The sequence below is a fragment of the Crocodylus porosus genome, unplaced genomic scaffold (assembly GCF_001723895.1).
Source record: "Crocodylus porosus isolate Cpor-Errol unplaced genomic scaffold, CroPor_comp1, whole genome shotgun sequence".
Lineage (NCBI taxonomy): Eukaryota > Metazoa > Chordata > Crocodylia > Crocodylidae > Crocodylus > Crocodylus porosus.
In genome coordinates this window covers 50,895,024-50,907,972 of record NW_017728950.1, presented here as the reverse complement: position 1 = coordinate 50,907,972, position 12,949 = coordinate 50,895,024, and the positions used below count along the sequence as shown (strand labels likewise).

At 41.7% G+C, this 12,949-nt stretch overlaps 1 protein-coding gene across 5 annotated transcripts in view; it reads left to right on the top strand.

The window, feature by feature from the left end:
* Window positions 1–12,949, top strand: part of CCDC171 (coiled-coil domain containing 171) — a 304,988-nt gene that overhangs the window by 78,879 nt on the left and 213,160 nt on the right. For all 5 annotated transcript variants that reach the window (XM_019555118.1, XM_019555120.1, XM_019555115.1 and 2 more), the window contains one exon: window positions 11,626–11,764. In XM_019555118.1, coding sequence (XP_019410663.1) covers window positions 11,626–11,764 — 139 coding nt within the window. The remainder of the gene's footprint in view (window positions 1–11,625; window positions 11,765–12,949) is intronic.

Genomic DNA, 12,949 nt, shown 5'->3' with positions numbered 1-12,949 from the left:
GAGCGTAGATATGCTGTCTAAGCTACGATGAGAGGCAGTCGAGAAGTGGAGTCATCGATGTTTCTTCAGTTACAGTATGCCGGATACAAAGGGGGTCTGTTGGTTCACGGGGTTCCAGAGTAAGCCCTTGCGTTCCAACACTGGAACCAGTCCAATGCTAGGTGCGGCTGCCTGCTCCTTAAGTCCCAGAACTGGTCAACAGCTCATAAATGGGATGTTGAATACAAAACTGTAACACGGTGGGTTGTTGTCAATTGTCGGGTTTTCGAGGCCTTTGTTTTCGCTGGGATACGCCCAGGCGGGGAGGCTGAGAACTGGTCTGCAGGGTGATCAGGCCTACGGAGTTTTCCAGTTGTCGTCTCTGCCGTTTCTCTCTTCTTTGCTTCTTTATAGATGTTGGTTGGACTGCCTCTATGACACTGACTATGATATGAGCTAAGCATACAGAGATAGGATAATTTCTTTTACATAATAGTTACTAGGCAGATTTTCTACATAAGTTTCGTTTCTGCAAAACTGCCATTTTCTAGATAAGGAGTAAAATTTACAGAGTACACATGTGTGGCCTAGTGCCAGCAGACAGCAGTACCAGGTACTTGTTTTGATTAACAGTGAAGACTTCAAGGTTACATAAATGTGAGAGTGCCGCGCGGCAGTTATACAGAGGAAAAATAAAAATAAAACAGTTACACTAAGATGCAGTGATGATGTTTACCTGAGGAGCTGACTTAGTTGTTGGTGTGGGGTGTGAGGAGCTAGTGAGTGTGTACAGCAGTTGGTGATACCATGTCCTTACTGACTATAGATAAAAAAAAAGTTAAGTCCCTCTCTTTTTGTTAGGAACCTCTTCGCTGCCCCTCTCCTGTATACATAGCCTGCAACTTAGCTGTAAGCCATGTTTTAGTTTTCTCTCAGGATCATAACCATATATTTAGTCAAATTAGCATCTTTATTTTGCCCTTCCTAATATTGCAAGTTATTTTTCCTGTTAGATCCTATATCAGGAAAATGGTTTCTTTTATATTTGCCATACTTCCTTCAGGGTTTTCTTTTGCTCCATAACACAGTTGTCCTAGGTAGTTTGTCCTTTTAGAATTTCCTATAATTAGGAACCTACACAAATAGCTGTTTAGTGGAAATTGCAAAATTGGGCATTGTCTTTGAAATTGGGCAATGTTAGCACATACTCTGAGGGGGGGGAGAGGGGGGGAAACTTACTAAACAGAAAATGCTGGCTCTCCAGTGAGAGGCAGTAGTCCTCATGGTTGCTGCAGCCTGTCCACAGCTCGCTGGGGGGAAAGGAGGGGACAGTGAGCACAAAGGGGCACAGTCCGGAGTTCCTGCCCCTGCCTTTTGCTGCTGATTGGCTAAGAGGGCTGCCTGTTGTGCAGCTCTGCTTGATGGACAACCCTCTTGGCCAATCAGTAGCAACGGGTGCAGCTGTATGATGGACAGCCCCTTCAACCATTCAGCAAGGAGGGGAAGAGCCACCAGGGCCAACCAGAGGCATGGGCTTTGCCTCAATAAGCCTGGAAAAATTGTGTTTGGCCCCACAAAATTGGCCACCGGCCTCCTTGATTTGGGTAGGTCCCTACCTATAATAGTCGTACTCCTTTTTTGTTTGATTGTTTTGGTTTTGTTTTTCTGTGCGAATATTTAGCTTGAGTAGAGGTTTCCAGTCTGCATTTTGTTGAATTTTTGCAGATAGTCACATGTTGCTTCTTCCTTCCCCTTGTTTCCAAGTGCTGATTCTTTGTAAGAGGAAGCCAAAGGGCATAAATATTTTCCCCCTCTAAGAAATGGTTGATGTTGCCACAAGGGACTCATTAAATTACAACTGGCAGTGAGGTGGTCCACACAGCTGTTAATTAGGAGAGAAGGAGATCTGGGAGACCATGTTTACATGAAGAGATTGTCATCATCATGGAAAGATTTGAGAATCTCTGATCCATTAACTTTTAAAAAAAATAAGTCAAAAACATGTTTAGAAGGAAGACAAGGTAAGCAAAGCTGCACCCTCACGTTAAAATGTTTCTGTGCCCAGTAGCGTAATGTCATATCACCATCAATTTTTATCCACTGGCTTAAGTTATCTCTTTTTCCTCCATGCTACAGTTCTTTGCTGTTTTGATTTGTCTTCTCCTCTATTGAGCTTTTTATACCAAAAGTCTATTGAGACCAAAGACACATCTGAAAGTAAAACAAGATGTTTATCTTCAGAATGTCTTCTAGTCTTGGAACCTGGCATGACTTCAGACAAGGATGGGGAGGCATAGACAAAAGACTCTGTCTCTTGTTTCCTCAGCATGCATGACTGCACAAAGGAGGGAAGTAAAGGCCAGGATCTGATTCAGGTAATATCAAAGAGGCTGCATCTGTTGGGACCTCCAGTATTTCTTCCTGCATTTGGTGTTTCAAACTCTTGGGTGTTTCTTTGCAAATAAATCTGAGAAAAATTTGATGCAAATCAATATGAGAGAAAAAAGGTAAAAATAATGATAGAAAACTCTTAAAAGAAAGAAAGGTCTCCTAAAGTACTCTACATATGATAAAATTGGGTGCCATACATGAAACAAGAAGTTGTTGAGACTCAGAACTGTTTGACTTTTTTTAAATATTTTTTTTATTTTGTTAAAATGAATCTATGATTTCTGGCTTTGTTTTTGTTGTTGGATAAGCACATCTAACTCCTCCTGTCTCTATAGTGAGGCAGCACAAATCCAGAATGGCAGAATTGCATACTGCATATATATTATTGATGACTTTTAGCCCACGTCTTTCTTGGATTCATTCTTTCAGACAGACATAAGCTTTTTTAGGCTACAGCCTACTTTGTTTGATACAGGAGCTTATAAAAGTTTGCTTTTCTGATTTCATTAATCTTTAAGGTGCCACTCTGCCCTTCCTTCTACCTGACTTCAGACTAACAAAGCTAACCATCACTCTGTCTTGTGATGTGTCCAAAAGTGCATGCTGTTACGCAGGTGTGCCCACCAGTGCTGAATAGATTTAATCATGAGATTTAATAAGAGCTTATCAGGTTTTTGTTGGGTTTTTTTGAACTCCTTTGCTACTGCTTGTGTGTGTGCCTGTGAGTGAGTGGGTGTTTTAGAGTAAAAAGACAGCCTCTTAATGTGCACACATTCACACTTGTTGCCAATTGCATAGGCGAAGACTATACTATCTCAATCTTTGTAGACCCAAAGCAATCTTCTTTAGTTTTGAGGTTCCCTTGGAAAATATGAGTTTTCACTTATTTTTTGACTATGGAGAAATAACAGAGCAATTTTCCTGCTGCTGAAAACTCAGAAAGACCACAACAGACAAGCATGTTTAGTACTTTGAATTCCTTTTTGAAATATCTGGGTTTGTGAATCATGTTTTGAAGACTGGCCTGGCACAAGGGCTATAGTAATTACATGGGCAGAGATTTGTTAGGCCTCTACAGTGCTAGGGGTCTATGATTCGAATGCACCTGAATGGGTTAATCCCTCAGAAAATTGGCCTGTGGCCTAGCCCCACCCTGAGGCCCACTACTGTTAATGAAGACAAGCACCAAAGTAAGGGTTGGTAAGCAAATCTGTATTATAAGCTAAAGGTATCAATAATTATAAATCATAACTAATCAATCATATAACACAGGGGTGGCCAAAATGCGGCCCATGGGCCGGATGCCTGGCCATTCTATCCGGCTCATGGGGACCTTATAAAGTTTAGAAAATTAATATTTATCTACCCCAGATGCCTGTCATGTGGCCCTCGATGGCTTGCCAAAACTCAGTAGGTGGCCCTCCACCCGAAATAATTGCCCTCCCCTAATTTAACAAAACACTGTATACAAATGTGTACAGAGAGCAATACTGGCCTGTCACCAGTGGTAGCTGCCAGGAGCACTGACACACAGGTAGCAGGACCTGCTGTTGGACAGAGGATTTCTATCCTTTCCACCACCAGTGAAGTACTCGGAGACTTCTGAGGGGAAAGGTGATACTTTACCCATCCTATGGGGGGATCGAAGGTTAGTATCTCCGATGGAATTCAGGTGTATCCTGGTGGACTTGTCCTTATCCCCTCGCACACCACTCAGCACCTGCACTCCCAGACTTCCCCAGCCTCTCACACACGGGCACCACTCACTTCTACCACAGAGTCATCACCATGCAAATCTCTCAGGCTCTCAGCCACGATGCCCAGTGCATACAGATACCCAGGCATACAGCTCGTCATGTACTGTCAGTCCTGTCTGCCTGCATATACACAACTCCTACCACCTCTTGACACACGCACTCCCACTGCATGCACCTGTTTTATGGTGGCCACCTCATGCCACCTGTCAATCATGTCAGTGGTTCACAACTCATTCATTCCAATCAATCAATAACGTCACTTTCTTGGACGAATCATATTAATTATTACCACATAAACTTATTAACATAATTTCCCCACTCTGTTGTTATATAATAGGGTTCCAACTGTGGATGCCTCGGTTTCCCATGTAGGTCATAGTGTCATCAAGGTCAGAAGTTTATATGTTCCAGAGACTTCTAACCTCTAGGCATCCTATGCATGCATAATCAATATTATGACTAGGCCAGGACTTGCACTGTTTTCAGTTTGTGCACCTAACCGTGCTAGTATTGCATGATACCATGAAAGGATCTCCAGGCATCCCAGGGTGCTGTGACACCTTGGTTGCAAATCATTTCTTTTTGCTATCTTTATTTCTCAGAGAGGGTCAACTGCCCTTTTTGCTGTTACTGTTTTGACCCTTTTTCTGCTTCCCGTGTTCAAATGGACTGCAACATTCAGCTGGAAAATACTCTACCTGTGTGTCATGTTTTCCAGTTTAAAAAAAAAAAAAGATTTGTGAACTGGAAAATCTTTATATGTAATCATGTCTTTACAGCATCAAGCATCTTGCCAACTGCTAGAAAAAAAAAAGCCTATACATGTTTTTATACCTTAATGCAGTAACTTGTTTCTTCATGTGGTTTCTGCATATTCCCTCCCATGGATTGTAGCCTGGATGGAAGTCACATGGTGGCAGCGGGTTAGCATTAGAAGTTGGATTACTTAAGTATTTATTCCATTCTCTGAATGCTCTACAGCAGGACTGTCCAACTGATGGCTTGTGGGCTGCATGCAGTTCCCAAAGGGTTTTTTTGCTGCCTCTGGGCTCCCACCCACCCACGGCTCCCCCTGACCGCTGTGGCTGAAGCAGCAGCCAGAGTCTTCAGTCTCCTCCCTCCCTCCTCCAGCTTCCACTTCTCTGCCCCCACCCCAGGATGGAGCAGTGTGGTGTGACGCAGCTGACAGTGCTAGGGGAGCTGGCAGTCTGTGGTGCTGGGTGTGGTGCAGCAGAGGAGTCCACAGCCAGGAAGCTGAGAGTGAGGTCAGGGCCATGTATGGTGCGCCTGGGTGGCATTGAGGGGGACATGGTTCACACTCATATGGCATGCTGTCCCCAGCAGCAAAGAATTTGAACAGCCCTGCTCTCTAGGTGAGGCTTTAAACAAGATATTTAAATCAGTGTTTTGATTGTTTCTGTTCCTTCCAGTCACCAGCAGTGACAAATTTAAGAACTGTTCCACATATTTGGAACCTTTCTTTTGGTAGTGTCTAGTTACTACATCTAGGTAGAGTTGTGTTGTGCATACTTTGTGTTTATATGTAAATAATTAAGGCTTTATTGTTACTTGGTTGGTTGTGGGCACCATTATGGAAGAATATGTGGCAGTCTGAAGATTAAGAACTACATTTTAAGCTTGGTGCTTCTTGCATTTTCAACTTTCCTGTCAGTGATATGTCATCTACCTTGTATGTCTTCTGGGAAAGAGATTTTCCTCTAGGTTCTCAATTTGTAATATATTGATTTTATGTGCAAAAAAGGAGAGGTAGGAAAGCAGTGGTGATGCATAGGAGGTGCATGGCAGTGCACATGCACCCCCTAAACTGGCTGGAGAGGGCATACTGTGTGTGTGGTGCACTCCCAGAGTGGGCACTGGAAGTTGTTCTGTCTGGCTGGGGCAGCCACTGTGTATAGCAAGACTGCTGCTCTGGCTAGACAGCTGCACTCTGATATGCTCTGCACACATTGTGGGTCCTAGACTGGCTAGAGCTAGCTGCTGGATCAGGTATGCTGGGGGAGGAGGTGGCAGGATGGTATGGGAGGGGTCTGTGGGCTAAATCTGGCCATAAAACCTTCACCTCCCCCCCACCCCCCAGTCATAGGCCCTTTTTGGATCTGATCAGATCCAGGGGCAGCCCTGGGGCTGGATGGCAGCCCACAGGCCATATGTTCCTGCCAGTGTTGCCTGCAGGCCAACACTAAGAATAAACACCATAAATAAACATTGTGCTATTGTTGTTCCTGTCATTGTCTTCAGCTACAGATTGCATGAAGATCTTGTGTGTTATAAATATAAGGGGGGAAAAAGTCTGAATAGATTTGGACAAATGTGAACTCAATAGAGATGCATTATGCAAATATTTTGTAAGTTGTGATGAGCCCCCCCCCTTCTGGAATGTTTTTCAGTAGCTAAGAGGAGATGAGAGACAACCAAGTCTACTACCTTTTCCACTGCCTGAGATCCTCTCTCTGTCTCTCAGATACTTAGATCTGTAATTCAAGGACAGTTTCAATGGCAGGTTCATCTTCATTCAGCCAGGTTGGATTCAGACAACAGGACTTTTTTGGGCCACATTTCGATATGGCAGCAGTGGGGTGAGCAGTGGCAAGGATTAATACATTACATATGCATTGCCAACAAAGCTCCATGCTTCAGATTTTGGCAGCAGGCCCTGCCCCTGAATTCCAGCTCTGCAGGCCACACACCATGACTCTGCAGGCTAGATTCAACCTTTGGGCCATAAGTTTGACACTCCTGCCTTTAAATTTTAGAAACTGAATTTTCTCACATTCAAAGAACGTTAAAAAAATCTTAAATTGTTCTGTTACTTGCATTATTTTAATTAATTATAGAAGTAGTTCACTGATCATATATTTTTTTAAATGTCAGTTTTCCTAATAGTTTTTAAACACTATATTTTATTTCTTTTTCTGACCAGGGTACAAGATGGTTTTTTTGACAGCCCTTTCATTAGTCCTTAGCCTCCTGCCACTGCTTTGGAATGAGCAGCTATTGGTTCCTAGAGCAGCAGGAGAGAGGGGAGGAAATGGAGCTGGAGAAAAGCTGCTGCCAGGTCTGGGCTAGAGAAGTCCTGGGGCAGGAGGAAACAGGCAGGTACTTGTCAAAGATCAAAGTCTTTGATTTCAGATGCCGATGGCAAAAGGTCAGATGACAGAAGGTCAGAAGCTAACACAACAAACTCTGTGGTTGTAATTTATGCCTCTGTATTAACAGTGTTGCATATACACACCCCTATCTGTGCCTCATTTCAAATCACTTGAGTTCCCACACTAGAGAGAGAGAGACTGGCCTTGACAGTTCAGCACGAGAGATATCGGCACCCATAGTGACCAGATAAAAATGAAACGACTTTAGTAAAGTTGTAAAATTAAATATACTACGCGTGCCATCCTGTAACTAAACAGAACCAGTACCACCCAAGTAAAAATAACCCCCCTTTTTTATGAAACCTGAGCAAACAAAGAAAGCACAAGTGCCAACTCATTAATTATTTATAATTAGTGTATAGTAATTGGTCACCTGTGAAAAGTATAACTTTGAAAGAACTTCCGCCCAAACGAGAGAACAGAGGAAAGAGAGAGCAGGGAACGGAGAACTGCGTATACACTCAAGGAAAACAGATTGTGCACAACGAATGTTATCTCTTCCGCCTACATTATCTTTTTGGCGCACCCCCGTCTCGTCTTACCGGTCCGTTTATCTATCTTTGACGTTATCTTTCTTATCAAGAGCTCTTAGTAAGCTGCAGACTGCAATGGCTTATATGAATCGCTCGGAAGCAACTGTCTTACCCACCCTGTAAATGCTGGGTAACATGATATCTGCATGCTGTAACTAAATCAATCAGCTCCACTGCCTACGCTCTAGCCATCAGAAGCGTAAGTAAGGTAAATCTTTTGTGAAACCATCACGCTGTGTTTAAATCATACTGACTCCTGCTCACCGTTATCACCCACCTACCCGGTCATAAATCCCCCTCCTTGCGCCAAGGTGGTCGTGCCGACCCAGGCTTGCAGGTCAAGGGTGCACCGGCGTTATGGGGCGCGACAGTACAGAGTCTCCAAACCCAGCAGCAACCTTTCTCAGATCCCTTCTCTATAGAACCCTGTCCCTGCTATTACTGCTACAGAGCTGATCCATAGATGAAGGCCTCAGTGAGTAGGGTTGGTCCATGTTCTCAGCCCACCAGCTCTTCTTCTTACACAGCACTGGTATCCAACAGTGAAAACTGTGGGAACAAAATAAATTCAGGTTGATCCAGAGTGCCTCCTGCAGGTGCCAGAATCCCATGACTCAAATAAATTTGCAAGAGTTGGCAATACTGCATATGTAAATAATAGAATATTTTCTAATGGTTACAGCTTGGGACTTGTCTGTCAAAGTCTGCCTTTTATTGGCATCCTTACTGACCTTGGGTCCTCTGGGCCCCTTTTATACACTATTGTAAAATGGAAATAATATTTATGTAAGTAAGGGAGATGCGAGCCTTGATGTTTGAGTTGGTTTGATGCTGATTTGAATGTGCTCTGGGAACACATACTTTAATAACTTAAGAATAAAAATGAAACTACATAGAATTAGACCACGTTGTCCTTATTGTTTAAACATCTGTTTGGAATTTTGTGAATCATTAAAACGTTTATACCATGCAGGTTCAAATAGCCAACAGCCAGATTGAACAATACACTTTGTAGAGATGTTTTGGGTGCTACTGTTGTATTATAATTTAAAATTAGTTGAAACATCATTTGGTCTTGAAGCAGTTTTAGACTAATGGAATTGGGGTGAATTTTATTTGCTAAATGTAACTTAAACAGTGACTACCAAAACAATTGATTCTTTTATAATTTACCCTAATTCAGTTGATGAATCTTTCAGACCATTATAAGAAAAAAAAATGCACAAAACTCAAAGTTTTACATTGTAATTATGCATTTTAGTGTAAGGATAAATGGATAGATACGGAATTACATTCAGCTGTATTAAATCTAATACTTGTTGGATCAGTATCATGACCATTATCTAGTTGTACTGATCTGGTTTTATCTTGAAAACACAAGAAAGTTTTTACATAATGATGATAAACATTTATTGCTTTAATTTTTTTGACGTAAGTCTGGAAAGAAATGAGAGAAGCAGAATAAATGTGTGGTAAACTTTGCCCTAGGGAGGAGTAGTTCTTTATGTCTAAAATTGCTTTTGGAAACATGTTTTTATTATGGCTAATCAACTTTTTTAGATAAACTAACACTAATAGGATATAAATTTTACAATTATAGTACCAGTAAATTTGGAAACACTGCTCTATTTTAGAATTTAACTTTTTATTAATTATAAAAAATAATGTTTAGTGGGAGGGTTAAGCTCATGCAAAGAATTAAAAAAAACAAAACTGGGCTAGACCATCCCTCTCATGATGTGGTATACATGCTTGTTGGAGCTAATTGATTTTAGTTTTTGGTGCAACAAGAAAATATCCCCAATCAAGATACCTGTTTGGTTTAATAATTGATAACAGAGTCAGGGATCACTTATACTGAAGTAGCTAAATAATACGGCTCTATATCTTCACACTATTTTTGATCTGGAATTTTTTTAATGATTGCTTCAGCAGCAAGGCTTTCAATAGTTAAATATTTTTAAAATAAAAGTAAGGCCTTGACTAGGAGTGGAAAATGGGAGTTCTCCCTTGGGACCTGTTAGTCAAAGTCAAACTGGAAGTGTGATGATAATTTTTTTTAAAATAGCCCCTTGCCAGAGTTTTTTCTTCACAGGTACCTGCGAGTGTCCAAGTTTGTTTTTTTTCAGTGATACAGTGGAGAAGTCACATGTGAGCATGCAGTGTTCTCTTTGTCAGCACCTTTAAATGTCTTCCATGTTTCTCTCCTCTGAGGGAGGGAGTCCTGCTTATCTGTCACTTATCTCCCATTGTACTTTGTTGTAGAGGCCTGTGCGTCACAGGAATTACAGTTTCTTCTGAGTTAAGAGGGAAGGGGTTTAATCCTTAGGCACCTGAAGGCTTTAGTCCTAAGCACTGGGCCTGTCCTCGGTTCCCTCTAAATCTGTAAACTGTCACCATAGAACCATTTCTCCTCTAAGATATTTCCTTTCGTCCCACAACTCTGTTGCAGCTGCACTTTTGGGAGAGATTAGCATCACCCAAAGCAGCGTTTCCCAATCGGTGTGCTGCAGTATTTTGGGTTGGAGCCATGCCCCCAACCTGGCTGGAACCACGCCCTCTGCCTGCTGCTGCTGCGGGCAGCCAGACAGATGCGGGGCATGGCTCCAGCCAGTGATACAGACGCTGCTCACCACCTGATTCCTCTCTCTCTCCCCCCAACTCCGCAGTGTTTGGCCACTCACTACCCCCTCGCGCCCTGCTCGGCCAGTATGCCATGGGTTGGGGGAGGCCATGCAAGTGTGTCGCAGTGAAAAGGGTTGGGAAACGTTGACCCAGAGGATTCTGTCCATCATGTTAAGGGAGCTGGTATCTGATTTACCATATTTCATTACAGTATTATATTTACCCTAACAGATGTCAAACCCAGAATTGTAGAAAATTGTGAGAACTGAATCTGAACGTGTGTGTTTTGGAGGGTTTTTTTGTAAAGAGAACTATGGCCTGTTAATTGTTGGCATGCTAATTGGATACAAACACATTTAAAGATGGAAGAGAGAAGAGGAGTGAGAGCAGGAGGGTGTGCACTAGTACCCTCTTAAGCCAAAAAAGAGCAACAAGTAAGCCTATTACACAAAAAAGTAAAATGATTCCCTGGGTGGGCTGCCAGAAATATGCTCAGCTGCTTTTATGGCTGCTTAAAATACAAATTTTTTTTGATTAAAAGGGGAATGTAAAAAATTGCAAACAGATCAAGGGCAAGATAAAAGTCTGAAAGTAGAGGGAATAAGAATTGATTTTTTTCACTCCAAGCACAAGGAAACAAGTTGGGAGAAGAGACAGTGAGATGAGGGTCCCACTGTCCCTGCCATTTACAGTCATGCCATGTTTATGATTGTTTGAGCATCTGTTAAGCATTAAAATCTTATGTCCTGCAATGTAGAGAAGAACATAACAAGACATCATAGAGACACTTTAGGTGCTACTAGTACACTTTAATTCAAGACTGGTTTGGTAAGACTTGATTCTCATTCAGTCTCTAGGCAATTACTGAGCTAACTGAACTGTGGTGATTTTTCCTCTTTTAATATAATCTAGAGGCCCCATCAAGACTAGCAAACTTTATTTTTTACCTCAGGCATAATATGGATACCTCTGTTTTAAGGGGAGGTTACCATGTCTTTAAAAACGTTCATTTGAGGGTCATGGATTTTTTTGATTAAAAAAAGAAGGAAAAAAAAAGGAAAGACAGCTTTCAAAGCCTTATAGCATGTAAGCGCCATGTAAACTACATCTGTCAGTTCTGTTTAGAAAGATATATTTGAAAAACCTGTTCTAACACTAGAAACTTTTCAGGTTAGAAAGAGAGTACTTTTCTACAAACAAGCAACTAAACGAAGAGATCAAGGAAAAGAAGAAAGTAATTACAGACCTCTCTGTGAGACTTCAGGATAATGAAAGACATTGCCAAGAATTACAGGAAGATCTTGCAATGGTAAGAGAGAAGTCCTATGACATTAATTTCATTGGAACAAAAGGTGATAATGACTATGTAAAAAAACCCAAAAAACTGAAGAAGGATGTGCATATAGTAAGAGTTGACCTATGATGCATTCAAATGCTCTGCCACAGTTTGGTTCTTCAGTTCTGGCCAAGTTATTTTGCTTCAATGCCTTAGTTTTACCCTTGGTAAAACATCCTTAACTTGCAGAGTGTTAGAAGAAACTATTTTCAAAATGTATCTTAAATGGTTTCATTCATTGTATTGTTTTGCTTGTTATGCAATCACTTTATTTTAAAGAGGTTATTAATTATGAATAGCAAATGGATTATCATAAACTTTGTAAAAAAGGAGGGACAGTGCAATTGATGGATCATAGCTTTGGTTCCCTTTCTCTTCCCCATCCTCATTCCTGTTCCCCTTTCTACTCAATTTTCACTTACACACCTCTGCTGTGACTTATTTCTCTGAAATATTTATGATAACTTCTTGTACTTTCAGATATATACTTCATTTAGTTTTGGAAGTCTTAGACTTCTTTTTTGGGTAGTACTTCTAAGTTCTCTTTATTTGTCGTGTCAAGTCATCTCCTTGTTGTTTTTACTGATGCAAAATTTGGCATGTGGAAGCATAGATCTCTACTGGGTTATTTTCTGTAACTTTTCTTTTGCTGTCCAGCCAACGCTGGTTCTAGGTCTAGGCTAAACATGTGTCCATCTAAACTGCTGTACAGCGTGGGGGGACCAAAGATCTACAGTCTGGCAAACCTCTCTTCCTTTTGCTTTGGGGGAAGGGTGTGTATGTGAGTGTATGCAGAAGTACATCTATACTTGGACATTTGAAGCTGGCTGGGAGGGTTTTCCTGTTTTCAGACTGCTGGTCAACAGGCCACTTTTTGCAAGGCTGGTAGGGAGGTAAGTGTCATCTTTTCCCTGCTGCTGATAGATGTCACGCTAGTCAGTAAACAAAAGCTTGGGCCTGCATCAAAAGAATCTTTTGGCTTTTTGCAGATATCTACTAGCTTATCAAAGAAAAGGTTTGAGGGATGACTTGATTGCAGCATATCTCTGTGAAGAAAATGCTAATTTCATGGACATTAGGGCTGGAAGGGTCCTCCAGAAGATCATCGAGTCCAGCCCACTGCCCTAGGGGGAGGAAGTCAGCTGGGGTCATAGGATC